The sequence below is a fragment of the Ambystoma mexicanum genome, chromosome 6q, assembly GCF_040938575.1.
Source record: "Ambystoma mexicanum isolate Mex_15411 chromosome 6q, UKY_AmexF1_1, whole genome shotgun sequence".
NCBI lineage: Eukaryota > Metazoa > Chordata > Amphibia > Caudata > Ambystomatidae > Ambystoma > Ambystoma mexicanum.
The window spans coordinates 816,347,554-816,373,968 of record NC_090937.1 but is presented as its reverse complement, the minus strand read 5'-3'; the positions used below and the strand labels follow the sequence as shown (position 1 = coordinate 816,373,968).

Genomic DNA, 26,415 nt, shown 5'->3' with positions numbered 1-26,415 from the left:
CCACACATTCTCTTGGGCCAATGTGCTGCAACGTTCGCCGGCCTGAGTTGAGCCTTGGGGCTCCGCAGATCCACAGCCTATGGAACAAAAATAATTTGCCCGAAGATACAGCTCTCCATCATGCAGGACCAGTTTCTTTGTTCTCGCCACAAAGGCTCTCTTTTGCCATTTTGTTCAAGTGCCCATCGCTGCTCGCCGTCTGCCGTCTTCCCCTGTCACCATAGGGTTGTGTGTGGATAAAGTCCTATCCCCATCCCTCTCTTGCCTAGCCCTGAATGATGGTGTTCTGACCAGGTTTCCTCCTCTGGCACTCCTCTAAATTGGTTGGACTAGGAGGGATTAGTAGAAGGTCTTCTAAAGATGCTCCTCTTTTTTTTTTTTACTGCACTTTGAAGCACAACTACCTGTCCACTAGAGCCAACACTTGTGCAACTCCGTAAAAAAAAAAATATATATTTCTTTCCTGAAAAGACTATACCTGGGACCTGGGGGCACTGGGTCTCGTCTTTCCTAGCGAGGGAAGGACTTTTTAAGGTTACAACTTTAGTTCTAAGTTTTTATATATGGTGTATGCTACATTTTTACTTGCATTGCTATCTGATAGTACATTGAAAAGTACCTCTAACTGTATTCAAAAAATTAACGTGTTAATGATCTTACCAGAGCACACCAAGGTGAATGTATATATATTATACATGAAAGTTTTAGCAAGTTACTTAGATGTGGTTAATTGCTAAGAGTTGTACAAGGCCTAAAGCAACATCCCTTCACCACTCATGCCCTCTTAAGTCTAAGCTTCACCGTTCCCAGATACAGTTTGACTAGACATTCGTGTTTGTCCCGGTTCGTCAGAATCTGCCCATATGGCGGATTCTGAAAATCCATCTCAACACTTCAGTCTGTGCCTCTATCGCTGGGTCTTTCAAACACCCCTTCTCTCCCCCTCAAACAACCCCCCTTCTCTCCCTCTCCTCACCTACTGCTTTGCACCTTCACTTCTCCTTCCCTCCTGCATGCTCTCTTCCTCCCTCTTCGTCACCACCTCCCCCCCCTCTAGTCCCTTTCTTGCCCTCATCCACCAATACCTCAATTCAGCAAGAAATGCTGAGTCTCTTTATAGCTATGCAGGATAGCCACTGGGACCTTCAAACATCAAACTCCGCTTCGCTGTGTAGCTAAATGAGATGAATGTGGGGCTTGGAGTTTGATTCAAACCTTTATTCCCAGCTGCTCTGGATGGATCCTAGCGGCTATCCTTACAGCCCCGGACCAAACCCTCATAAGGGTCATCTACCATAGAGGGCGCTAGAGGGCCACTCAAGATGGCCGCTTCTTAGCGAGCTCCCGCACGGCCGGCACAAATCCTGATAAATCCTTCGTATCCCGGTAACCTACTGCCTTAAACTACATCATAGCAGGGGAGTGCCTGTCTCCCTCTCGTGTGAAACTTGGGGCCAAATCGGGGAAGCAGAGTCCCCCAACACGACCTCCCCACTCCTGTGCCATCGAGGGGCTGACGAGACCGCGCAGTAGCCCAGACCCGACTGGTGGAGCCCCGCCTGCTCCCGGCAGACTCCCGCGGGATAGCGGGCCGAACGACCATGGGCAGAAGAATCAAACCGACCTTGCCGCCCCCCCTGCAGCGACATCACTGCAGCCAGCAGCCCTGATCTGTGAGGACAGCGCCGATCCAGCGCCATTGAGGGGCCAGTGGGGTCGTGCAGCAGCCCAGACCGGGGCTCCCGCGGGAGAGCGGGTCGAGCGACCCTGGGCCGGCAGCAGCAAGCCTCCCCACCGCCCCCCTTGCAGCGACATCACCGCAGCCAATAACCCAGATCCAGGAGGACGGCGAACCCACATTGGTGTGAAGCGGACCCCCACCAACAAGAACAGCAGAGGGAGGCGGGAGTCGAGTCGCAGTGGTGCGCTCCTCCCCAGGGCCTCCCATCTCGCTGCACTCCCCCCTGCCGGCGGTGCCTGGTGGTCGGCGGCGCTCCCCGCCCACCATGCGTGTGAGGAGGTGCGCAGAGGGGAGCGGAGGCCCCCTCCCCAGGCCCAACTTCGAGTGACAGCCTTCAGAGGGCCGGAGAAACCTAGCAGCAGATGCCCCTTCAACGCGAGACACACAAGTACAGCGCGCATTTTTGCACCGTATAAGCCTGGCGCCCTGCACCCCCCGTTTCACCCATGCAACCTTCCTCCCTGGAGCCACCTCACGCCTCAACTTACCCATCATAGGGTACTATTACAGCAATAGACCACACGAGGTTGGACCACCCGCACCAGCAGCCGACACAAATAAGACTTCCTCACCCCTCCCCCCCCCAGTCTCTCCCTTCCAAGTACCGAGCCTCCTGCACAGCACCCTGCTCCACGGCTCAGAGCCCCGCTGGGAAACACGGCCCACAAGGCCAGTCCGGACCTAACTGCATCACCCTGCCATCCACTCCAAAGGGGCTCAACTATACTAGCAGCGAACAACCGTCTTATCTCGCAACCTTCCCCCTCAGGGCCATCGCCCATGCAGTAACTCGCCCCCCATAGTGTTGTAGAGTCACTGCGCTATAAAGCGCTGATCCATCTGCCCCCACAGCAAACTAAGCTGGGAAGCGTCCCTACCCCCCCCTACCACTCCACCTACTACAACGCGCTTCATACTTGGAACAGCACCCTAAGGCCTCGAGCCCCGTTGAGAACTGCAGGCACGAGGATCAATCCTGAACTACAAACAGCACCCTACCACCTAGCACTGAGCGGACTTAGCTCCACTGGCAGCAACCAACCATCCAGCCCACACCCCAATGGGCACAGAGGCTCCACTGGTGCCCATTCCACAGAGGCGAACCCCAACCGCCACACAAGGCCACCCTAGCCGAGCAAATCCAATGGGTAAAACAGACAGATCCCAAAGGAAACTCACCTTTGAGACGGGGACAGCTCCCAAGACCCCCAGACTCCAGGAAGATCCCGAACCCCCAATGGATACTTCACACCTAACGGTTGAGGAAACCTCTGCCACCGACATCAAAGGACTCCTCCTCGAGCGGAAAGCAGGTATCGGGAACTTAAACAATAAAATGGACGGTCTCTCCTCCAAAGTAGATCTCCTGCAGCACCGCATGGACACCCACACCGAACGCCTGAATGAAGTATAACAAAGTGTATCCAATCTAGAAGCCGGCGCGGTGACCGTGGTGGCAAGAGTTATCAAAACTTGAAACACAAATGAAGGTGGCTAATGCCAAATGTGAAGACTTGGAAGGCCGGTCGAGAAGGAACGACATAAGAATCGTCGGAGCAAGAGAACACACAATGCAATCCAAAATGGAAGATTTTATCGAGACACTCTGCACTACCCTGTTTGGCAAAGAAGCGCTCTCTCACATGTTCGTGGTAGAGAGAGCCCATAGGATTCCATCCTCCAAACCCACCCCAGGCGCGCCCTCAAGGCCGATAATAGCGAGACTATTCAACTACAAAGATCGCAACACCATCATCCGCCTGGCCAGAGAAAAAGGCGAAATACATCACGATGGGGATAAAATACACTTCTTTCCTGACTTCTCCCCAGCGGTCCAGTCACAAAGGAGATCCTTCACCTCGGTCAGACAAAGGCTTAAAGACAAGCAAATACCCTACTCCATGCTCTTCCCTGCCCGGAGTGCAACATGAGGGCAGAGTACACTTTTTTCCGACACCAGAAGAGGCCAACGACTTCCTAGACCGCGCAGGCTGCCCCGGACCAAACCCCAATCAGCCACGCACGCAGAGGGAAAGATTCCACAGTAACCCAACATAATTGATCTGAAATTGAAGGCTCAAATCCTATGAGCCACACGCAGCTTCCACACAGGAATAACTACAGGAGTCATGTACTCCAAGGCCGTGCAGCCTGGGAGGCCCCTTGCACAGCAAAAGTTACCTCAGTTGGTTACAGTTAATGGGTGGGATTACAAGTACCGGACTCGCACTGTTGCGGTCCTAGCTCTGTTCAAGCAAACAAACGGGCGAGTTGGGGGTTGCCCATGGCAGGAAGGAAGTTGAACAACGGGGATGGGCGTGCACCCCCCGGACCGCCGGCCCACACCGACACCCCAGACCTCAGGCAATGCATTGCCCTCTCTCTAGAACACTATGAAAACCTCCAATGCTCAAGCGAAGACTCTGGCACCGTCACCCAACGTACCCACCACTCAAAGGCATTCACACCAGCTCCAGCTCACAAGCCAAGCGAATAATTCAAAGTCGCCACATGGAACATTAGGGGAGGCAACCTTCCCTCAAAAACCAGGAAGATCCTTCAGTACCTGAAACGGCACAGCATTGATGTGGCCATGCTCCAAGAAACACACCTTCTACCCGAAAAAGAACACCAATGGGCTCGGCTCTGGGGCTGCCATAGATATTTCTCCTCATATTCGTCATATGCCAGGGGAGTGGTGATCCTAATCAACCGTAAAACGGCTTCAGGCTAATAAACACTGCCAAAGATACTGACGGCAGATCACTCCTGGTGGGGGGGATCATAGATGGTAAAGACATCACCCTAGTCAACTCCTATGGCCCCAATGTAGACAGAGACAACAACTTTGACTGGGTGCTCACAATACGGATCGCTACACACCTCCACAACGATCATCTGGGGAGGTGACTTGAATACAACCCTAGACCTTGTCGCCGACCAGGTCCAAAGCCAGCTGCCAGGTACACGACATTTGCAGAGCCTACGATCTCGTGGACGCATGGAGACACAGCAACTGGGAGCTACGCGACTTCACGTTCCAATCAGCAGTACATCACACCAGCTCCAGACCTAACGGGAGAATTCTACAAAGCATTTGCCCACACCCTGGCCCCCCTTCTAGCAAAGGTGTACGCCGAGGCACTAGACACAAGCTGTCTTCCACAGTCCACCCGCGAGGGGAATTTAATATTACACAAAGCGGGCAAACCCCCAGAGAATTTTACAGGCCCATATCCCTCCTAAACCTCGACAACAAGATTCTAGCGAAAATACTTACGAACAGATTGCTACCACTGATGCCCGCCCTCGTACTTGCGGATCAGGCCGGATTTGTCCCCGGCCACAATACAACATTTGGCCTCAGAAGGCTATTCGGAATCATTGGAGCCCTTGACCCCTCTCATCAGGCAGTTGTGGTACTGTTAGATGCCGAAAAGGCCTTCGATTCGGTGGAATGGCCCTTCCTATTCGCAGTGCTCGCCCGGATGGGGCTTGGTGCCCGATTCATTAGGTTAGTCTCCCTGTTATATAAAAATCCCCAAGCAAACATACTGGTGGGCTCTGCTATATCCTCCACAATTCAGCTGCAACGAGGTACCAGACAGGGGTTGTCCACTGTCGGCGCTGATTTTCGCATTGATAATGGAGCCCCTGGCGTCAAACCTCCGAGCCCGACAACTCCACAGAGGGATCAGTTTCAGCCCTCACAGGCTGATCACATCCCTCTATGCGGACGATATAGCATTATTCATCCGTAACCCCATCGAAAACCTAAACCCAGTGATGAGGGAGGTGATCAAGTTTGGAGCAGTATCCGGTCTAAAAATCAATCAGTCTAAATCCATTATCTTCCCACTCACTCCAGAGACCAGAGCATTTACTGATGACTACCACTTCACATGGGAGACCTCTCGGGTGCGATATCTGGGTATACTAATGTCACTGAGCTACCTTGAGATATTCCAAGACAACTACGAAGTGTTATTAAAAACAGTACAACAGAAAGCTCACCGCTGGCAGGCGCTCCCACTTACAGTGTGGGGTAGAGCCTCACTTGTCAAAATGGTGATTCTGCCGAAACTACTATATCTCTTCACTAACATCCCCATTCTGATCCCCAAATCCTTCATAAAGAAAGTCAAAAGCATAGTCCTTGAGTGAATATGGGCAGGAAAACCGGCCAGGGTCGCATACTCAACACTCACACTGCCAGTATCCAGCAGAGGTCTAGCTCTCCCAGACATTGAACGCTACTTCTGGGCAGCCCAGGCGCAGTTCCTCAGCCGTTGGTACAAAACACATTTCATTAGGCCATACGTCCAGATTGAACGCGCATTGGCAAACCCTAACCTATTGAGGGCAGTCATTATAAGTGAGCTCCCGGTACCCCACAACAACATGAACGTGGTCCTCGCGACCTACGGGATCTGGAGGAAACTCGCACAAAAATCCAAAATCCAAATAAGATACTCGCCCCTCCTCCCAGTAAAATTCCTACCCGGGATTCCCCTGACCTCTGAAAAAGTATTCCATCAATGGGTAGAGAAGTTACAGATAAGCACCCTGGGTGACCTGTTCAGTGGAGGATCCTTCATCACACCCCAACAAGCGTCAGAAAAAGGCGGAGTCACTCCCCTAGACATGTTCCTATATTTCAGAACTCGATACACACTCCAAGCATTATTCCCCTCATTTTCGCAACAACCCCCGACTTGGAAACTACTATACATCGTGATCCAAGCACAGGGCGAGGGCAGACTAGTCTCATCTATCTACAAATCCATCCTAACAGACACTGTGCCAGCTAACCCACGCACAAAAGCAAGATGGGACAATGCCCTCCAACTCACACTCCCAGATGAAGATTGGACATTTATTCTACGTCAAACACAAAAAAATCGCCCTCAATTCCCGCTTCAAGCAAATCCACTTCAATTTCCTCCACCAAACGTACATCACCCCGGCAAAAAACAAACAACCACCAGAAACACCAGCAAATTGTGAAAGAGGTGGATGCCACACAGCGGATTTCATGCATCTGGCATGGGACTGCCCGCAACTGACGTCGTTCTGAACTCAGCTTCTTCAAATGACGTCATCAATCATAGGAGAGGAAACTCGGCCGATCCCGGCGATAGCCTTGCTAGGCCTAACTAAACAAATGGCACCAGCTGTGAGGAAACTGGCTGGGCTGCTGTTAACCCTAGCGCGCAGAAGAGTCACCATGTCTTGGGGCCGGGGTCCAGTGCCGATGGTCACAAACTGGCGGAAAGTCATTCTCTACTGTCAAGACATAGAATCCGATTTCATCAAGACACTACCCCAACACGCACCCCCCCCCCCCCCTGACATATGGGGCCCAGTGATTGCATTTTTAATAAACGAAGCAGACGAAGACCAGGCTTCCTCACCAGAACAACACAGCTCCTAGGGCGCCGAGTCTGACCTTTCCTAGCATTCTAACCAGCACGCTAATAGATATACAAGGAGGCCGATTTAAGCATTATAACTTAATGAACTTAGAGAGAGGAGAATTTATTGGGGTGGGGGGGTCTGGGTCAATTGTTGTACAACAGTTTAAAAATCAAAAATGTTTTTTTAAAAAGGGTCATCTACCATCTTGCTTGTTAGATCTCTGCCACTGGTAGTCCTCCTGCTGATGACCCACTTTCAGATGTCATCTCAACAACTCAGAGTGTCCTCTTGCCAGGCTCACAGGTATGTGCACTACACTTGGTAAGCATCTGCTGGTCAGGTTGTATTCCAAAAAATGAACGTATCCTGTGGTTAAGAAAACCTCCCATCCCCTGCACACCAATAAACTGCTAACAGTCAATAATCAAGAAAAATATGCTTTGCACATCTTCCAAAATTTAGTTTCCAGAACAGGTTTTCTAATAGTAAGCAATTCATCAGCTCCGGAAAATCTGATTGTTTCTCATTTTGTATAGAGCAATGACGAATGCTCCGATGTCTTGTCTGCGGGATCCCACGTTCTCTTTCTTCCATGCGGGCCCACCGCCATTCTTTTCCGGTTCAAGTCTTTGGTATGGCATGTATTTGGCATGCAGTTCTTGTTGCAGGGACGTTAAGGTGACAACTTAACGCAACAAAACCCCTGAAATTCAGCTACAGCCACCTAAGTTTTCAGCCCTCTTTGTGCAGTCTATGACCACGATGATGAAATCACAGATGACATCACTAATTAAATAATCTATGACCTCACTGATGTAATATCCGATTACATTACAAAACTACCAGCTATGGCCAGTCCAATTCCCCGTCCAGCGGTTTCAACTGTGCGGATTCATCAAAAATGGACCTTTTCTGCCTATGGGAAAATGAATAGGAAGTAGGCTGCAACTTTGTTTTTCGTTTGGGGGGTGGGAGGGATGCATTCCTAATTGTCTTCAAAATTTCAGCCAAATCTGTTGCACGAGTCAAGTTATTAGCAATTCATTTTTTCGAGTTTCCCATGGGAGTCCGACTCACCTTAACTATGGGGCGGCGACAGCCACCCGATAACATTTACAGAAAAAAACAAAGTTAAGGTGCAGTTAAGTTGCGCAGATTTAACGCAACAAAACACTTGAAATTCAGCAGATGTGGGATGTCATTACCAGCTTAAATCATCACGCTCCCGTTGATGTCCCCCATAATGCTAGGACCCTCATAATGCCATTTTGGATGTCATTGTGAATCCCTTCTCTTACAATATGTATGTGCACATGGGTTTTGCAACGGAATGCACAGAGTTAAGCTGGTCATGACTTCTGTAAGGAAGGCATGTTATCAAACAGTAAGACAGACACAAGTGACCACAGTTCAAGGATGTTTATTGGACTTCAATTAGGATGAAAAACACCTATTTAGTCCCATGTCTAAAGATGGGAGCAAGCTTCGACCATTAAATAATAATAACGCAGTCCTAGTGGTGTCTTGTCAAAATAAAAGGGCCTATGCTAATAAACCTCTTGCCAATCCGTACTTTTAAATACAAATGGTATGGGAAACAATGTTGTACAAAAGAAAAGTGTTCAAGAAATTATATGTCAGGATAAGTAAGCCGTTAGCATCCCTTCTCCATGCTTTAGCACGGAACAAGGTGGCGCACTCGCGCTTAGCACATACTCTGGCTTTTCTAGCATGAAGATGCAGTTCAAAATCTATGCATCAGGGCCTTCTGTGCCAAAGTCTCTTTGCCATTCAAAGTGTCTTACTTCAGAGGGCCTGATGCGACAATCAAACATTCAAAGTTCCTTTCTCCTCGGTATTCTCATATGCACAACTTCTCTGGTGATTCACTTTTCACCCTGGGTCCCCCTCTGCCGGGCTCAGACCCACTTTAACACAAAACATTCAATTAGTCTCCCTCTGCCGGCTCGGACCAATTTCTCATGTTTTTCCAAAACGTCTTTACTGTATCAAAATCGAAGACTTTCGATTGTGCGCATGATTTTGCTTGACCCGTCGCAGGACCACTTCGACTTACAATTTCTTTATAATCCTTTGCGTTTCACTTTTGCCACTTCTCAGTTGTATACCTTACAGAGACCCGCGATTGAGCACACACGGTGTGCCAGACCACTCTGTCAAAAGTATTGCATCTTTTCCTCTCAAACACTCATTAGCAGTTCAACTTCACTTGCGTCTTTTATCACACACGTTTTAACAATGTTCCTACCAGCACTCGCCATACAACGTTGCTGCTTGCAACCTTGGATCCAACACAGACCGTTCTTGTATAGGTCTTCCCAACTCACCAAGTGTGTTGATTTCACTGATGCTGCTTTGTTCTTGGAGCCAAGAACCATACCACAGCAGCTGCTGCTTCTCCCTGCCTTGATTAGTGACGCTGAAGGGCCCTGGGTATCTCCGACACGAAAGAGAAAGAAAATGGAAGTCTGCATATTACTCCTCTGACCGAGCTCTATACCGTCTGGCCACTCTAGAATATCAAAAAGCCAACCTGGCTAAGCAAACACACTTTAGCACCAAAATTGAACAGGCCATTAACCAACCTAGAGCTTTATTTGCGGTTGTCCAGTTGTTAACTGTTCAGACTAAGCCCAAATCCGCTGCCCCCCCACGCTCCCTCAGGAACTGTGCGACTCTCTGTCTTCTTTCTTTGACGAGAAGATAGTCACTATCTGCAAAGTTATTAGCATGTCCCGCTTTTCTGAGGTGCAGCTTGAGCCTCATCCCAGCCCACCCAACTCTTTTGGCACACCTGGCCGTTGTCTGGTCCTCCTTCACGGTGTTCTGACAAGGAGGTCCTGGTAGCCTTCACAGTCTGAAATCAGCCTCACCCAGTGTCCCCATTCTGCTTTCTCTTCTTAAAAGCATCCCCGATGACATTGTTCTGTGGCTCACCAAGTCCTTTAATTACTCAGTTTTCCTCAGGGGTAATGCCCAATAATCTCAAGCATGCTCTTTTTATCCCGATGCGGAAAAAGCCAGGGTTGGACTCTGCTGTTCTGTCCATTTGCTGCCCAATTTCTCTGCTCTCCTGTCTGATGAAGTTGCTTGAGTCCTTGGTTGCCCCTCTTCTCAGTTCCTTCCTGGAGTCATCCAATTTCTTCGACCCATTTCAGTCAGGCTTTTATCCTGGCCAGGGTATGAAGTCTGTATTGGTCTCCATTTTGGATGACCTGACTCGCCTGGCTGATCAGGATGGGGTGTGGGCCCTGATTTTGCTTGATCGGTCAGTGGCGTTTGACACCATTGACCACCCTACCCTGATTGCCCGGCTTTCCTCAGCGGGCCTCTCTGGCCAAGTTCTTGGTTGGTTCTCGTCTTTTCTGCCAAAAGGTGTACTTTAAACTGTGGACGCTCCAGAAACCACTTCTGTGCATCCCTTTGAAATTCCATTCTCCGGTTGTCTCCTCCCTAGTCATCAGTAATATTGATTAATTTAACGCCCTATATCTTGCTCTAGTTCTTCATCCTCTGTTTCGTCCACACAATGTTCCATTTCTGCGCCAGCTCCACTGGCTCCCAAACTTTATCTGGTTTACAAGGCTTTGCATAAAATTGGAGCAGAATTTATTCAAGCAAAGTTCTGCATTCACATAGCATTCACATAGCTGTCAGGCCTCTTCGCTCGCAATCTCTAACGATCATTCAGCCCCCTAGGGCCAGACCTGCGCGGGTGGGTCGTGCCTATTCGGTTGCGGCTGCTTAGTCTTGGAATCTTCTTCCTCTCCTTCTACGTACCATCGAAGATGATCTCCGCTTCCATCAGGCTTTGAAAATTTTCCTTTTCTAGCCTCTTGTTCTTGGTTGGCTTTACCTCTGTAGCTTTAGCGCCATGATGCCTTGGGGCTTACGTTGCGGTTTATAAATTCGGATTAGATAAGACAATGCAGGATTTTTCTGGCGGGTTTCCTGGTTTTACGCTTTTTACTTTCGAGGGCTCTTGAAAGTAACTTCCTTGTCGAAAAGGTCAAGGGAATTTCCCTCCTTGTGATCGCCTCCCGTTTTGCCATCTTTCTTCTCTCGTCCAACTGCCATCTTGAAACTGCTGTTTCCTTGTATGCTTGCCTCGCTCTAAATGTGCTTTCATGTGGTGAAGCTTAATGGAAGTCAGGTGTGCGTAAATGTCAGTAATTGCCTGACCTCGCCTAACCAATGCATTGGGACATGTCAGGTACACGGCTCGGGTGCTAGTCTGTTTTCTCCCATAGCGGGCTGTCCGTGTATAAGTGTTCGGGGAGAGGGAGGAGTTCCTGCGTATCCTACCTGGTAGGATGGGGTAAAGGTCTTACAGGGAAGGGGATACTGCGTCTCCCTTCGACCATCCAGTGTCCCGCTCCCCGAAGACCCCTCACACAGCTGATCCTCCTGCACCGGTCCACCCCTAGGACCTGGATCCAAAAGCGATGGCCGTGTCCTGGGCACCTGGATGATAGATCCTCGAGGACTAGTGGGTGAAACACCTTCTGGTTTCTCACACTTCCCACATCTGCTGAATTTCAAGGGTTCTGATGCATTAATGTTAGGCAGAAACCTGTGCAGTTCCCTTAGGGACCACTGCAAAAGGCATAAGACTACAGGTGTTGGCAGTAAACCCAATTGGTAGCAGTCTGTACCACCCAGATTTACCTGGTAGCTGTGGCTGAGCAGTCCGACTTCTCTCAAGAAGAGTTAGACAGTATATAGAGTATACACAATAGGTACAGAGATACAGTAGCACAAGCAAACACGGACCAGAGCTTTGGTGTAAAAGTATATAATTATTTATTTAAAGACACACTTGTAAATTACACTAGCACAAAAAGAGGTAAGTAAATTCAACACACAGTCACTATTATAGATATACAACCCTGATTACTTATTAGACAAGTCTTAGTGAGAAACACCACTTATTTTCCGACAGAGGTGAGCGCTTAACCTAAGATGGCACTCTAATAAGTTATAAAAAAGGGAGGGAAAAGGCAAAGTTATGAAAGCACACAATTTCAATACTTTTAAAAGAACCACAGTGAGGCAGGTTAGGCAAAGCCTACTGGAGAGCAAGGAAGTTCAAATGCCAGGCCCACTCTTAGAGAGAGCAAGCGCAATGTGTCCAGGATCACACAGTGGGGTTATGCCCAAAGAGTCTTTGTAGATAGTTCAAAAAAAGATGAGATCAAGTCAGGAAAAGTTAGTTATCAGGCCCCAGGCTAACCCAGGTTAGAAAGTCGAGGATTTACTGTCACCCCAAACGATCTGTCGCAAGGGAAGCCAGGCGGGACACAGTACCTGAAATGGGAAGAACGCTCCAATGGGGGCAGTTGTTCCTGGCAGAGGGTGAAAGTCGGTGTTTCGTCCAGAGGAAGAGGAGGTCTCGACGTGGAGGAAATATGAAGGTCGTTGCACTGCCAGGGAAGAAACCAGCCGCGGAGTTCTCCGGTTAAAGGTATTTATTCGCGGTAGTGGTAAATCGTGGTATACCGGTTGCCAGGGTGCTTGGCACAGGCAAGGCGGCCACGAGATGATCCAGGAAGGCGAAAAGACGTGCAAACTGGTTATCCCCACCAGTCAAAGGAAGAAGACTCTCCGGACTGGAGATCTCCTCTGTCGTCGGGAAAAGTGGCGAGACGGTTCAGCAGGGCTCCACCAGTGGTGTCGTCGTTGCAGGTCGGCTCGGCTTCTCCCTCCTCGGATTCTTTAGGTCCTGTGGCAACTTCTGAAGTTCCAGTCCCCAAAGCCCTGCTTTTATGCAGAAAACCCCCATTCATCAGTCCTAGCTGTCACTCAAACATGCTAAGTGGTGATCCGGGCTGCTCACCACTGGGCCAATCACACAGGAGTGCGACTTGAGTTGCCAAGGCAACTCAGTCCAGGGTGCCTAAACCCCCTCCCACACCCCCTGTGGTACCCAGACAGAGTGGCACCACTTTTGGAGGGTTCTGTGGAGAAGCCTGCCAAAAAGTGGAACAAAGGGCTCGACTTGGGTTGGAGTCACAGAAGCGAACACAAACGCCATTTTGGAACCAAGTTTTGGCAAAAAAATACCAACCGGTGAATTTATATTAATTTAATAAACCGCCGGTATGTCGAGGCTATATTAAAAAGTGGTAGCCTCGAACAATGGGAAAATCCCATAGGAATATAATCGCGGTCGAATATAAAAAGTAGTATCCACTGCCACCAGCCAAAACTCAGTCGGGGGGGACTGGACAGTGCACCCTCGAACAACAGACCCCAGGCAATCTAATTGCCCCGACCAGTACGTCCACAATATGATGGTTTGTACTGGTTCTGTTCACAATTTAAGACTAGTAAAGCCAATGGTGACTTTACATGCCCTAGGAGACAGTAGTCAGTCCCAGGGTACGGAGTCTATGTTTGGGGGTCGCTACGACACCCCTGGGTTACTGCACGGAGGGTGCTGTGTAACCCACATACGAAAAACACATGAAGCCCTATGGGGTAAAGGACCCCATAGCCCATAAAACACACACAAAGTCAAAGGAACACCTCAAATCATGTCTAAGAGTGGGAGAAAAAGAGTCTCACTCTTAGCAGGAGAAGAAAATAAACCCCAAAAATCCAGCAAAGCTGCTGGGGGACTCACTAGGTTTGGGAAATTGGCCTTTACAGAGAATTCTCCCTAACAGTTAAATATGTGCAACTTAATTGCACTTTAAGGCTTTTTCAGTGAATTTCAAGGGTTTTGTCATATCGTTTTTTTACGTGACACTAGCCATGGCCTTCGGCTGTGCACGATCTGCATAGTTTCTGTGAATTATTTGAGGTTTTGTTAAGGTGTGTTTTGGTTTCTTGAGTATTTTGGCCTTTAACATTAGTTTTTAATTTATTTCAGGCAGGCCCTGATGAAGCATAGTGTTCTATCGTAAATGGATTGGTCACAATATCTGCTTTCATCTGTGTTTTATTTTTGATTGGCACCAATGATTATACAATAGTTGTTAAAAAAAAACCTACACACATTGTTGTATTTCATTTTCATTTATATTGAATATTAAATGTGCTATGCCTTCAGTGCACACGGTCTGAGCAAACAGCATTATAGCTAGTCCGCTATAATTCATTTTGTGAGACTGGGGGATGCGCAGTCTTCCTCCTCCATGCTTTACATCACAGAGCGGGTGCTGGCCCCTGGCTTCCATGGACAACCTAGTCCTATCAGCCAGACTAAAATGTTTGCCTTTGTCACAAAAGCCAGCATGGGATTTTAAGCACAGATTTTAATATTTTGCATTGATGCATGCAAGTGAAAACATACCTTTGTGTTTCAGGGTCCAAGGTTCTTTCCCTCTCAGCAGCCAATAAAAGATGCCAGTATAAATAATGCCACCATATAATCCAAGGGGTGTGTGGCATGAAGGCCTTATGTTCCTTACAGCATAGAGTTCCTTCCACACCCAGGACTTCTTCAGTTGTTCTTCATATTCTGGAACACTGAGTCCTGAAAAAAAGATGCAGAGTTTCAGGATTATAAGTAGAGGGTGCCATTTAATGGTTTCTTGCCTTATCCTGAAATCCATTGAAAAATCTACCTACCTCGTGAGGTTAAAGTTAATCACCATATTGACTGCTGTACTCTTAAATCAATATGCCTTCTCCATTTTTATGAGACATTCGGTCATTCAGGGATGGGCACAGCACATGATGCGGAAAAGAACGTGACCAGGCCCTGCCACTCAGATGCGCCGCCCACCTCTGTTTTTGCACCTTCCAAGCCTCTATTTAAGGACTGTAGGCCAGTTCCAGGCAGACAGAATTGAGTAGGCTGCTGGTCACGTGGCCAGCCCTGCCACTCAGTTGCTCTGCCCACCAACTATTTAATCAGTCCTTCTAAGGCGTCCTCATCGCCGGCGTCCTCAGCAAAGGACACGCGAAGACAAGGACCTCACCGGTTTGTGCCTGTTCAGGCCTGATAGGGCAAAGGGCCTGACCCGCTATCCTGCATTTCACCTACAAACGAATTGCTACTACTGCAACTCAACTAAAGACATCACAATGTGTCTTCTCCCTCCACAGTCCATTCCCACTCTCACTATGGTTCGAATGGCCAAGTGCCTTGGCAGCCCCTGAAAGCTACCCTAGCGAACTTCATCAATATTGCCCTTGCCCCCATCCAATACCCACGGACCACATGCACACGCCCTCTCATGTGGATCAATGCTCGCTATGAAGTCGCTCACGCTGCAGAGATCGTTGACCTCATCTCATGCAAAAACCTTGATGCCATGTACATTACTGAAACATGGTTTTCCCCATCATCCCCACATGTTTGCATCGTCTTCCTACCCCAAGGCTACTGTATCCAACATACCGACCGGCTAGGAAGGGCAAGAGGCGAAGTGGCAATCATCCACAGGAGCGATTGGCCAAGCTCCATCATCCTCTCTCCCAGAACAAGCTCATTTGAATTATTCGCCTGCCGGTACCCTCTGTCGCACAAGGAACCCATCACCTTCCACCTCACCTACAGACCACCTCACAGGAGTGACTATCATTGCCGACATCTCCAACTTACTCTCCTCTGGCAAATTAGCGCATTCAATTACTGCCTTTCTAGGTGATTTAAATGTCCCCGAGTCACAGGCTGACAGCCACACACTAAGCACGTTTTTCGCACTTACAGCTTCCATGGACCTTAAGCAAATTGTGCTCTCCCCCACGCACAACAAAGGTAACACCCTAGACTTAGTCTTCACATCATCCCCCTGCATCACCTGTGTAGACCCTATCTCACTTGACTGGTCTGACCATACCACCATCTCATAAGTCACCCACTTGACTAAGGCTCACAATGGTCAGGCTAAATGCCCCCTCATTCAAAGCAGCTCATTCAAAACCTTCCCGGTAAATGAGCTAGAAGCAAACTTTGCAGACTTCCCCACCACAGGGAATGCCTCTGGCCCCCTGGAGTTATTCAGCAACTACTGGTGGACACTCATGCCCCCCCTAAAATCCAGCCGGGCTAAGACCACACCCTCCCTCCTGGTACACCCCCGAACTAGCCTCCAAAAAGCGCTCAATCAGAACCCTAGAAAAGCTGTGACACAAAAACCATAACTCGGGAGACCCCACCAACCTCAAATCTCTGCACGCAAACCATAGGATTCCGATTACTGAGGCCAAAGCTGCGTACTACTCCACCACCATTGCAGCCTCCTCTAACAGGAGCAAAGCCCTCTATGAAGAAGTAAAGCAATGTACCAAACCCTCACCCACCCCCGCGGTATCAGCAACTCAGGAAAAAGGTAATAGAATCAACACATTTTACTAAAAAAAATAGAGAAAATCCGAGAGACCATCAAATCAACCTCTCACAGAAATAGCATCCCCTGCACGCACATTGCCCCCTCTGGACTGAATTCTCTCCACTCTTTCCCCCGAATCTCCTAAAAAAGATTGCCTCCCTCAAACCTACTTCCTACTCTGATGATATAATTCCGGCCTCCATCATTAAACAATTGACGGGCCCGGTGCTCAATGCTCTCCTGAGCATCAATGCCTCCTCTACAGAAGGATAAATCCCAGACACCCTCACACTGGTCTCATACGACCTCTTTTGAAAAAACCAACCCTAGAGCCAGACGACCTGGCCAACTACAGGCCCATTACGAGTCTCCCGTTTATTGGCAACATTTTGGAAAAAGTAGTTGCTACACAACTACTGGCCAGAATCGAACAACTCCACCTGTTAAATCAATATCAGTCAGAGTTCTGCCCAAAGTGTAACATCGATTTTTTTATTTATTTATTTTTTTATTTATTTTTTATGGTTTAAAACAAACCTTTACAAAATTAAACAAGTCAGTTTTCAAATCAAATTCGAAATTACAAATTCAGATGCGTCTAAAATTTCTCATCAGCCATTCCTCAATAACAAAACATAACATCACAAAAAAACAAAATACAATACAATATCCTTATCCAATTAAAACCTAAGTGTCTAGAAATAGACGACTAAACCCTTGTTTCTGTAAGCAGTTTATACTGCGAAATTCAAATTGAATCGAGAGGTCCTAAAAATCTTGTCAAACATAGTGTCAGCCGTTGGCTAGAACCTTCCATACACCTTCTCCACAAAGATTCTTTCCAAGTATCAGAGTCATTATACATATACAACCCAAAGGATACATTTCTTTGGGAGTCGAAAGATGGACAAAACATAGTAAGGTGTTTCAAGGTTTCAAGCACTCTCCCTTGTTCACAAAAGCGACAGTTACCCGTAGATTTGTTACGACTGAATTGATCCCACAGAAGCAACCTTTCATTTGTGATAAATTGATTCAGTTTAAACCTCATATACAGCTTTCTTGCATTATTACACGGGAAAATGTCCAAATAATGCGCACGGTCTCCAAGTTTTCTGGTGAATTTGGCATATTCATAATACATTTTGCTTTTACCAATTTGATCCACCATAACACACCAAAAGTATTTTTGGAATTTATTTTTACAAGCTGGGATTCCTATTATTAGATCATCCTTATCAATCATGGTTTCATTTAGAATTTTATCCATTTTATCTTTATATTTTATGATGGAGGGTACATCCTCCTCATTCAATAATTGTGCCAAGTCCTCATATAAAGATTTTTTCGGTGGAGCCAATAGTTTGACATAGTTGTTGAGTCGTCGCCAATACCATTTAACAGATAAGGGTAAGATCCCAACTTCATGGCAAATCATCGTATTCGGCATTGACATAGCCATCCCCAGAACTTACTTCCATAATTTTCCCTGTGTGCAATCCAAAAAGTCCTCTATCTCAAATATACAAATGTCTATGATATACAAAAGTATTGGTTCTACCTTTAATAAGTAGAACTGTATTAAAGGGTCCAAAGAAAATTTACAATATCTATGATAGATAATTTTCATTTGGGAAGTAAGTGGTTTAACTTTATTTTTAATCATCTCTTTCCACATTCCTATAGAGTAGGAATCGGAGAGCTGATAGCCTAAGTAACGCATCATCCTAGCTTTAGGGATAATACACTCATTAAGCAACCAGGTAAATTTGGTAGTTTTCTTTTTCCCATCAGTAATCACAATAATAAACGATTTCAGTGTGTTTACTTGAAGGTTGTTTTTATAAGCATAGGATTGAAAAGCTGTCAATTTGGCCTGTAAGCCAAACGGGGTGCGATCCATAAACAAGAGATCCTCAGCGAAAGCAAGCCAGTTAATTACCAGACTGCCCAATTTCACTGGAAATGACACAACATCGGACCAAGCTATATCAAGGTCAGCTAGATATAAGTTAAACAACACTGCAGCCAAATTACACCCCTGTTTAAGGCCGATTTCGGTGGGTATTTTGTCGGTTAGAACTCCTTCTTTAGTTAATCTAATTCTGTATGTGGTATTTTGATGGAGAAGTGCTAAAATGGCCACCAAATACATCGGGAAACCATAAGCGGCCATTTTTTCCCAAAGAACTGCACGGATGATTGAATCAAAAGCAGCAGTTAGATCCAAGGCCGCCATGTAAATCGGACCGGTATGTTTACCCTTGGTTTGGGAATATAGATGTGCTAATATAAAGGCATTAAGTGAGCACCCCACTTGTTTGCGAAAGCCCACCTGATATTTAGGCAAAACATCTAACCGATCTATAATCTGTAAGATGGATTCCAACAGTAAATAGGTAAAGATCTTCACTGATGCATCCATGAGTGCAATAGGTCTAAAATTATTCGGATCATCCCAACTCCCCTTCTTGTAAATGGGGATGATATTCGCCGAGCACCAGGAAGGTGGGATGCAGCCTGTCAAATAGACACTATCGAATTTGTTCTCAAGAATTCTTGCCCAGAATAGGGGATCCTTCTTTATCAAACATGGTGGGATACCATCAGGGCCAGGGGCCCGAGAGGGCTTAATCTTACCAATCGCTCGAATAATGTCATCCAAAACCCAGGGGGATTTTTTTAAAATCATGGTGTGATAGTTCGTGGTACCGATATCGGCAAATCGTGGGGGAAGGGCAAATTTAGCTTGTACATATGTGACCCAGGTAGTAGCATATACAGCTGCTTCTTTCACTGACGATGAAACTCCTGTCAGTAGTCGTAAGGCAGACCAAACTTGTCGAGAATCATGTTTTAGGAGATAGGATAGCATATTCTGGTTATCAGCTATCAACAACTCATATTTCATAGTTTTAAGCCTGTTACGGTATCTCTGATTAATTTTCGCTTTTAACATCGCATATCTGTCCCCCATTAAATAAGGAGGGCCAAGACTACGTATGTCCTTACGTTTCTCTTTGCGAAGATTTGCTATTACTGAATTAAATGTATGGTGATGAGACAGTGGTTCACTGTTTTGGTTTATAGATATTAGATACTGAACATGAGTCTGGATTCTACATCCATTATTCCATTCGATAATGGGACAATCCCTACCAGCTCTGACCTCTGGAAGATATATGCTAGTATCATGTCTCAATCTATCCATCATTCTCGAGCATAATCTGCCATTCCAACGTAAGCTGATTTTTGGCCGATCTAAAACAATTGTGGTTAGAGCCAAATCTTTAGCCTATTGTCGGGGCAAAAAGTTCAAATTAAGGAGTAGGGCCATGTGATCACCCAAAGCTGGGTCACATATATCTAATGATGCAACATCTGCCAAAAGATTAGTAGAGACAAAAAAATAATCAATCATGGAAAATGCCTTACCTCGAACCCAAGTATATCTATAGTGGTCGAGGTTGGGGATTACCAGTTGGATGTCCCATGCAAGAAAATAATCAACCCACTTCTTCCCCAAATTCATAGAAGGGGTAAACGAACGGGAATGAATACAATTAGGTGGTGTGAAACACGAGGCATTGAAATCCCCCCCAACAATTATAGGAATGGCTGGATCATGGATATGACATCAACACGAATTCTATCTGATACCTCATGCAAATCACACTGTGCTATATGAACATAATTCCAATACAAACAAATAACCACCAGTGTACCACTACCACGTCCTATACCTCTTAGTTTTACTGCTATTATGGAATAATCAGCAAAGACCAATTCAGAGGAAATTCTACAGGCCTTATCAATGAGGACCGCAAGGCCACCAGATGGATGTCCTAGTGAACCATTAATGGCGGGTTGGATTTGGGTACAATCCCCTGGGATATCAAAATGGGACAAATTCATGGATTCTTGAATCAAAATTATCTCAGGGCGAGCTTCAGGTTCCACTCGAGATGCCCAGAGCCTGAAATTTTTCAGGCCGCAGGCATTCCAGGACATTAATGTCAGTCCCCTCCCCTTATTCTATTTATTAGCCATGTTCTGAAAAGACGAAATCTGGGGTGGAGGCTCAGTTGACTTAATACCAGAGCAAGCTATCGCTAAGGTCATAAATTGCTTAAAGAGTTCCTCGTTCAATGGGGCTGGGAAAGCTCCCTCATTGGACCCCATTTGCGTTGTCTGCTTAGCGACTGTTTTTTCAACAAAGGATTTCGCTAGATCTTCGTTTTGAAATATAAATGGGGTTAAACCTATCAGTTCAAAATCGGTTCTTTGAGCCCAAATCATCCTCATGATGATATGCGAGTGATAACCACAGATCATCCTATTATTGTTATTGGAAGAAAGTCTGACCCAATCAATATCGTCAGATCTGATAGTTCTCAATGTTTGTATATCCTGGAAAGCTTTCAGGATAGCAGATCGATTTAGGTGCATTTTCCCATTTGGTGTTTCATTAGATTCCCAACCCATGATAGATGGCATTTCTGGAGAAAGCTGTAAGTCCGCCTCATCTGGGAGTATATCAAAGGGGACTTCTGCCCCAATGATTTGTCCACCATGGTTCTCAAGAGTCGGGGAGTCAATTAAGCCACTCACATGCGAAGAAGCCCGGGGACCTCCTTGAGGTTCTTTAGTGTCAATCTTAGTTACTTGTTTTTGAGCTAGTTTTCTATGCACTTTCAACTGTCTAGGACCGCTTCCTCCCTTCATTATGTGCGAGGCTTTCTTGATTTTCATGTTAGGGAACAAATTCAACAAATTCGATTGCTTAAGATTAGCAAGTTCCAAATTTGTATCTTGTCGTACAGCTTCTATTATATCACCTAGGATACCCGGTTTCAGATTGGCATGCATTTCGCTGTTATGAGCACGCAATCCCTTAGGCTTCAAACCGGTAGAGTCACAAGACTCAGGTAAATTCAATAATTCCTTGGATTCTGGATTAAGTTGCTCCAAATCAATGACCTGATCTTCAGGTATCATGGGAAAGCACAGCTTCTTATTCGCCTCATTTAGGGCATTTGCTTTCAAGAAGTCGTTTTTTATTTTTTTGTTGGCCGCTTTAATATTTTTTTCTTGATGGAATTTCCTTTTTTGGGCTCTTGCAGCCATTTTTCTCTGCTTCCTAGTCATGACACCGCCAATCGGAACTTGGGAATCAATGCAAGAGGGAAAAATGGTCATAGAGAGCCCTTTGGGATATAGTTCATCCTCAAGGTCTATTAGATTGGTGAGGTCAGACAGGTTACTAGTAAATAGCCAGCACATTGGCTGAAATGGCGAGAGACAGCTTCTGAATCATTGGTTCAATCACAACTTTAGGATCAATTTTGGGGACAGCTGTAATGGCGGCAAAGGACGGTTTACTCTCCCCTGCCATCATTGGATCTGCCAAGGTTTGCGAGGCCTGGTGTATGCCCTCAATACGAGGTTGGATTGCCTCTAATTTCAGATCTGGTAGGGTCATTTGATTAGCAGTCGAGTGAACCACCTTCTTTATGTCCTTACCCATTACACCCGCATCGCAAGCAAATAGAAAACCTTCTATCCTGCTAATCTTTGACAAAACATCGACTAAAACACCTTTTAGAATACCTATTTCACCAGGAGTTTGTTCATGTCCCTTATCTAACAAATTTAATAGTCTAGTCATTACCGGAAAATCAGTGGCCATAGACTCATTACATGATTTCTGTTGCTCAATTACATTGTGAGTGCCAAGGTGTCTAACATCTGGATTCTGTGATGCAGAGACCATTGCAATTTCTTGTTCCGACAAAGAGTACATCTATAAGGTCATTATTGATTTTTGTGTCAGTGGGGGAACTAGATTTGACTTTATTATAGTCCCTTCCCATCAATTTGTTAGGGCACATAATAGCTGTCCCACTCATACTTTGGGATGAGCCATCTACGTTGTTAAATAGATGGACATTTTCTATGCCAAATCTTGAGTGAGTAACGGGGGTGGAGGGAGCCTTGGAGAACCTCATACGATTCCCCAATGCAGCCTCAATGCCAGGTGGTATTATAGAGACATCCGCTAATTTGATATTACTTGAAATTCCTCCAGCAAAAGCCGGTACGCACATGTTAATAAGGGACTTTGAAGTCGTCGAGGGAGATTGATTATACAATATCTCCTCACAGTCATTAAGGTCATTAATTTTAAAGGTAACCACACTCTCTACAGAGTCAGTCGGTCCCATATCACCAACCCCAATCGAATGCTGGATAATGGGGGCATTCTCTAACAAAAGCATCTTTGACATGACTCTGGAACATGAGTTGCGCAGGGGGCCGACACACAGAGAGACATCAGTCATAGATAACCCCATATTGGCAGTGGCAGATAGAGAAACCCCCTTAATAGACTCATTAATAGTGTTACCCGAGTCATTACTAAATTCAGGTAAGGTGTCACGAAGTTTCCGCCCACTGCGTAGGCCATTAACCATATTTTTAAGTTTCCTATACTCTCGTGTAGCCAAGGTAGAAGAGACCTTCTAACCTTCTAACTCACACGTCGAAACAATACTGTATATCGAATCACTACGAATCACCTCTAACCAGCACAGCCCGTGTCCCGTCAAACAGTCCAACAGTCGGTGCACTTACGGATGCACTTCCGGGATGCGTGCGCGCGGATATCGGAAGATATGGACTGCGGGAACTCGTTGGTGGGCGTGGGCTGTGAGAGACCAATGAGAACACAAATGCACTTCCGGGATGCGCGCGCGCGGATGCGCGTGCACTCGGAAGATATGGACTGCGGGAACTCGTTGGTGGGCGTGGGCTGGGAGAGACCAATGAGAACACTTGTGGGCGTGCAAGGCACCACGTCACAGCAACAGTCCAGCAAGCTGCGTTTCGTGCAACGTAGTGATTCCTCTTGTCGACGAGCACCTCCAAACAGTCCAGCAAAGAGGATTCCGGAAGCAAACCAGGGAGCAACAAACAAAGAGGGCAGACAGTCCAGCAGTCGGTGCACTTACGAATGCACTTCCGGGATGACATCGGGATGACATCGATTTTATTTTCAAATACAAACAGAGAACTGGTGATCGTCCCCCAACAAACCTCCCCTCCCCCCTCCCGCCCCAGAAGATCTTCTCATTGTCTCTGTTGTTCTTGGAAATGTCTATGACCTAAAATGTCTGATATTCTGATATTGTACAGGCACCATTGCTCCATGTAGTCTGATTGTGCAGGTAGTCCAGAACCTCTCCCCATTCCTTTGTGAAGGTTTCTTTTGAACCCTGTATGGTGTGTGTAAGCTTTTCCATAGTCAATTGTGACCATACCTTCTGTAGCCATGCGTACAGTAGTGGTGGTTCTTGCTTCTTCCAGTTTTGTGCTATTGTCGCCCATGCTGCTATGAGTAGGCCCATGAAGCTTCTCCATTGTGATTTCTTGAATTTCTTGGCCGACTGGTCTTTCATTCCGCATAGCCATACTCTTTCCCCTAACTGTTCCACATCTGGGACTATCTTTTACAATTCCATCTTTACTTCTGACCAAAAGCCTTTGATCCCCGGCAGTCCCACCAGATGTGCTTCTACGTGTTCACCTCTGTGCAGCTTCTCCAGCATGTGTTAGGTGTTCGTGGGTACATGGAGTCATTTTTGGAATGCTATTCCACAGATCCACCCGCTGCTGTTTGGGGACATCCTCCCCCAATGTCCTTGCCCATTTGACCATGTAGGCCCATTTGACTTCTTCTTGGGAATTGATAAAGCAATATAGAGAGGAGACCAGCTTTCTTGACCCCGAGTTGGTTATTAGGTATTTTTCAAATGGAGTGAGGTCCCTTGTAGCCACCGTTTTGACGTCTGGTGTCGCCAGCCAGTGGCTGAGCTGTTTGTATTTGTACATGTCCGCTTCTGTTGGATTCAGTAGAGCTTTGCACTCTTTGAATGATCTTACTTCTTCGTCTTGAAACATTTTCCCTATTATTTTTGTGCATCCTGCAGCATCCCATTTTCATAGGCCCCCCCCGTTTCATTCCCGGCGGGAATTGGGGGTTCCGGCAGATGGGTGTGAAGGGGCCTTCCACCGTGGTCATGATGCCCCTCCGGTTTGTTCATCCCAGGCCTCCAGGGTGGTTTTCATGACCTCACTGATGCAGAGATTAGGGTGCCTATGTTGTTTTGTTTTCCATAGGGTTTCCTCCAAGGGGGATCTGGCTACGGCCCGATCTTGTGTCACCCATACCGTTTGTTGGTCGTCTCCCAGTCATTCCCTAACTCATAGGTTTTTATTGGCATTTGATTAGATACAACCAAGCATTCCAGTGTGTCGCTTTCAATTCAAGCCATACATTTGTGCCAAAGTTTAATAATAACCTTCAAACAATAAACAAATGGTTTCCTACACAGGTTGCATCCTGGTGCCCGGGATATAGTTCTTACCCCGCTTCTCCTGGTGTCACCAGCAGCCAGAGTTAGTTGGGTGCGGGTGGGCGGCTGTACAGACATGGGGTATGTATCTCCGTACGTGGCCCGCTCAGGGGGGTTTGTCGTCAGACGGGTGGAACATATCCCATATCAGGGCCTTCCCTGTGGCCCATTTGTTGTTGCCATCCTGCTCCGATCTGTTGGTCCCTTCTATCCACACCCTGGTTTCTGCCTTTGTCCACCTCTCAAATTTCCTGTGCCATTTTATGTATTGTGGCACCCTAACCTTTTTCCAGGACATGGCGATGGTTCTTTTGTCCAAGACAAATGCCAGGTCCATGAATCTAAGCACATCTATCCCTGGGGTAGGTTCCAAGCAGGCATTCCTTCAGGTGACCAATCAAACCTTGCTACACCAGCCGCTCTGCAGGCCTGCTCTGTACGTGCCCAAAATCCCCTCACGCGTTCACACCCCCAGAAAACATGTATCATGTCAGCTCCCTCGCCTCCGCACCATGGACATCGTGAACTAGCGCTCTTGTTGAATGTGGCTACCCTGTCCGGGGTCATGTATGTGCGATATAGCACATTTAGTTGTATCAGTGTTAGGCAGAATCCTGTGCAGTTCCCTTAGGGAGCACTACAGAAGATAAAACTACAGGTTTTTGCAATAAAGCCCCTTTGGTATCAATCTGTACCACAAAGATTTAGTTGGTAGCTGTGGCTAAGCAGTCAGACTTATCTCAAGAGGGAGATGAGCAGTATTCAGGGTTTACACCACAGGACTACAATACTATGGAACAAGGAAACACTGACCAAAGCTTTGTATCAAAAAGAATATATATATTTATTTTACACACTATGATGTTCACACACAAATCACTATTCTTAAAGTAAGTTAAAACAGTCAGGAAAAGTATACACAACTCCCTATTTAAATTGTAGACAAGTTTGAGCAAGAGTGAAAACTGAACAAAACGGCACATAACTAAGCAGAAATAGCACTCTAATAATTTCTTCAGAGGGAGGGAAAGAACAAGTTATACAGGATTAGACTCCTAAACACACCAGCAACACTTCCCAATTGGATTGTGAACAAGTTAAGCAAGGCAGAACTTTAGCATCAACAGTACTTTGGTGAAAACCGAGCAAAATGGCACCTCGGCAATATATAAAGGGGAAGGAACGGTGGTTATAAGAGTTTTAGGTGCACCAGCACATTTCTTGAAGAGAAACAATCTAGAGAAGGCAGTTGTAACAGATTTTGGCAGAGTCGAGAGGCTTGTGCCAGAGTCAGTGGTACAAGGCAAAGTGCCTAGGTTCAAAATGTTCTAGTAGCTGCAGTCAAGTCTTTGTTAAACGATTGAAAAGGCAGTTGCAGGACGTAGAAAGATAATGTTAGACGAAAAGGCGACCAGCCCAGAAGGTAAGTAAAGGATTTAAAACACCTTTAGCAATACCCAACAATAAAGAAGGCCTGGCGGAACAATGTACCTTGAAAGTGGAAGAGGCTCCTGCGGTGGTGGTAGTAGTTCCTGGC

At 46.6% G+C, this 26,415-nt stretch overlaps 1 protein-coding gene across 1 annotated transcript in view; it reads right to left on the bottom strand.

Annotated features, from left to right (window-relative positions):
- ETFDH (electron transfer flavoprotein dehydrogenase) overlaps positions 1 to 26,415 on the bottom strand; it is a 920,962-nt gene that overhangs the window by 181,481 nt on the left and 713,066 nt on the right. Inside the window, exon 11 of the mRNA XM_069631338.1 lies at positions 14,478 to 14,660. Within this exon, the coding sequence (XP_069487439.1) occupies positions 14,478 to 14,660 (183 nt within the window). The remainder of the gene's footprint in view (positions 1 to 14,477; positions 14,661 to 26,415) is intronic.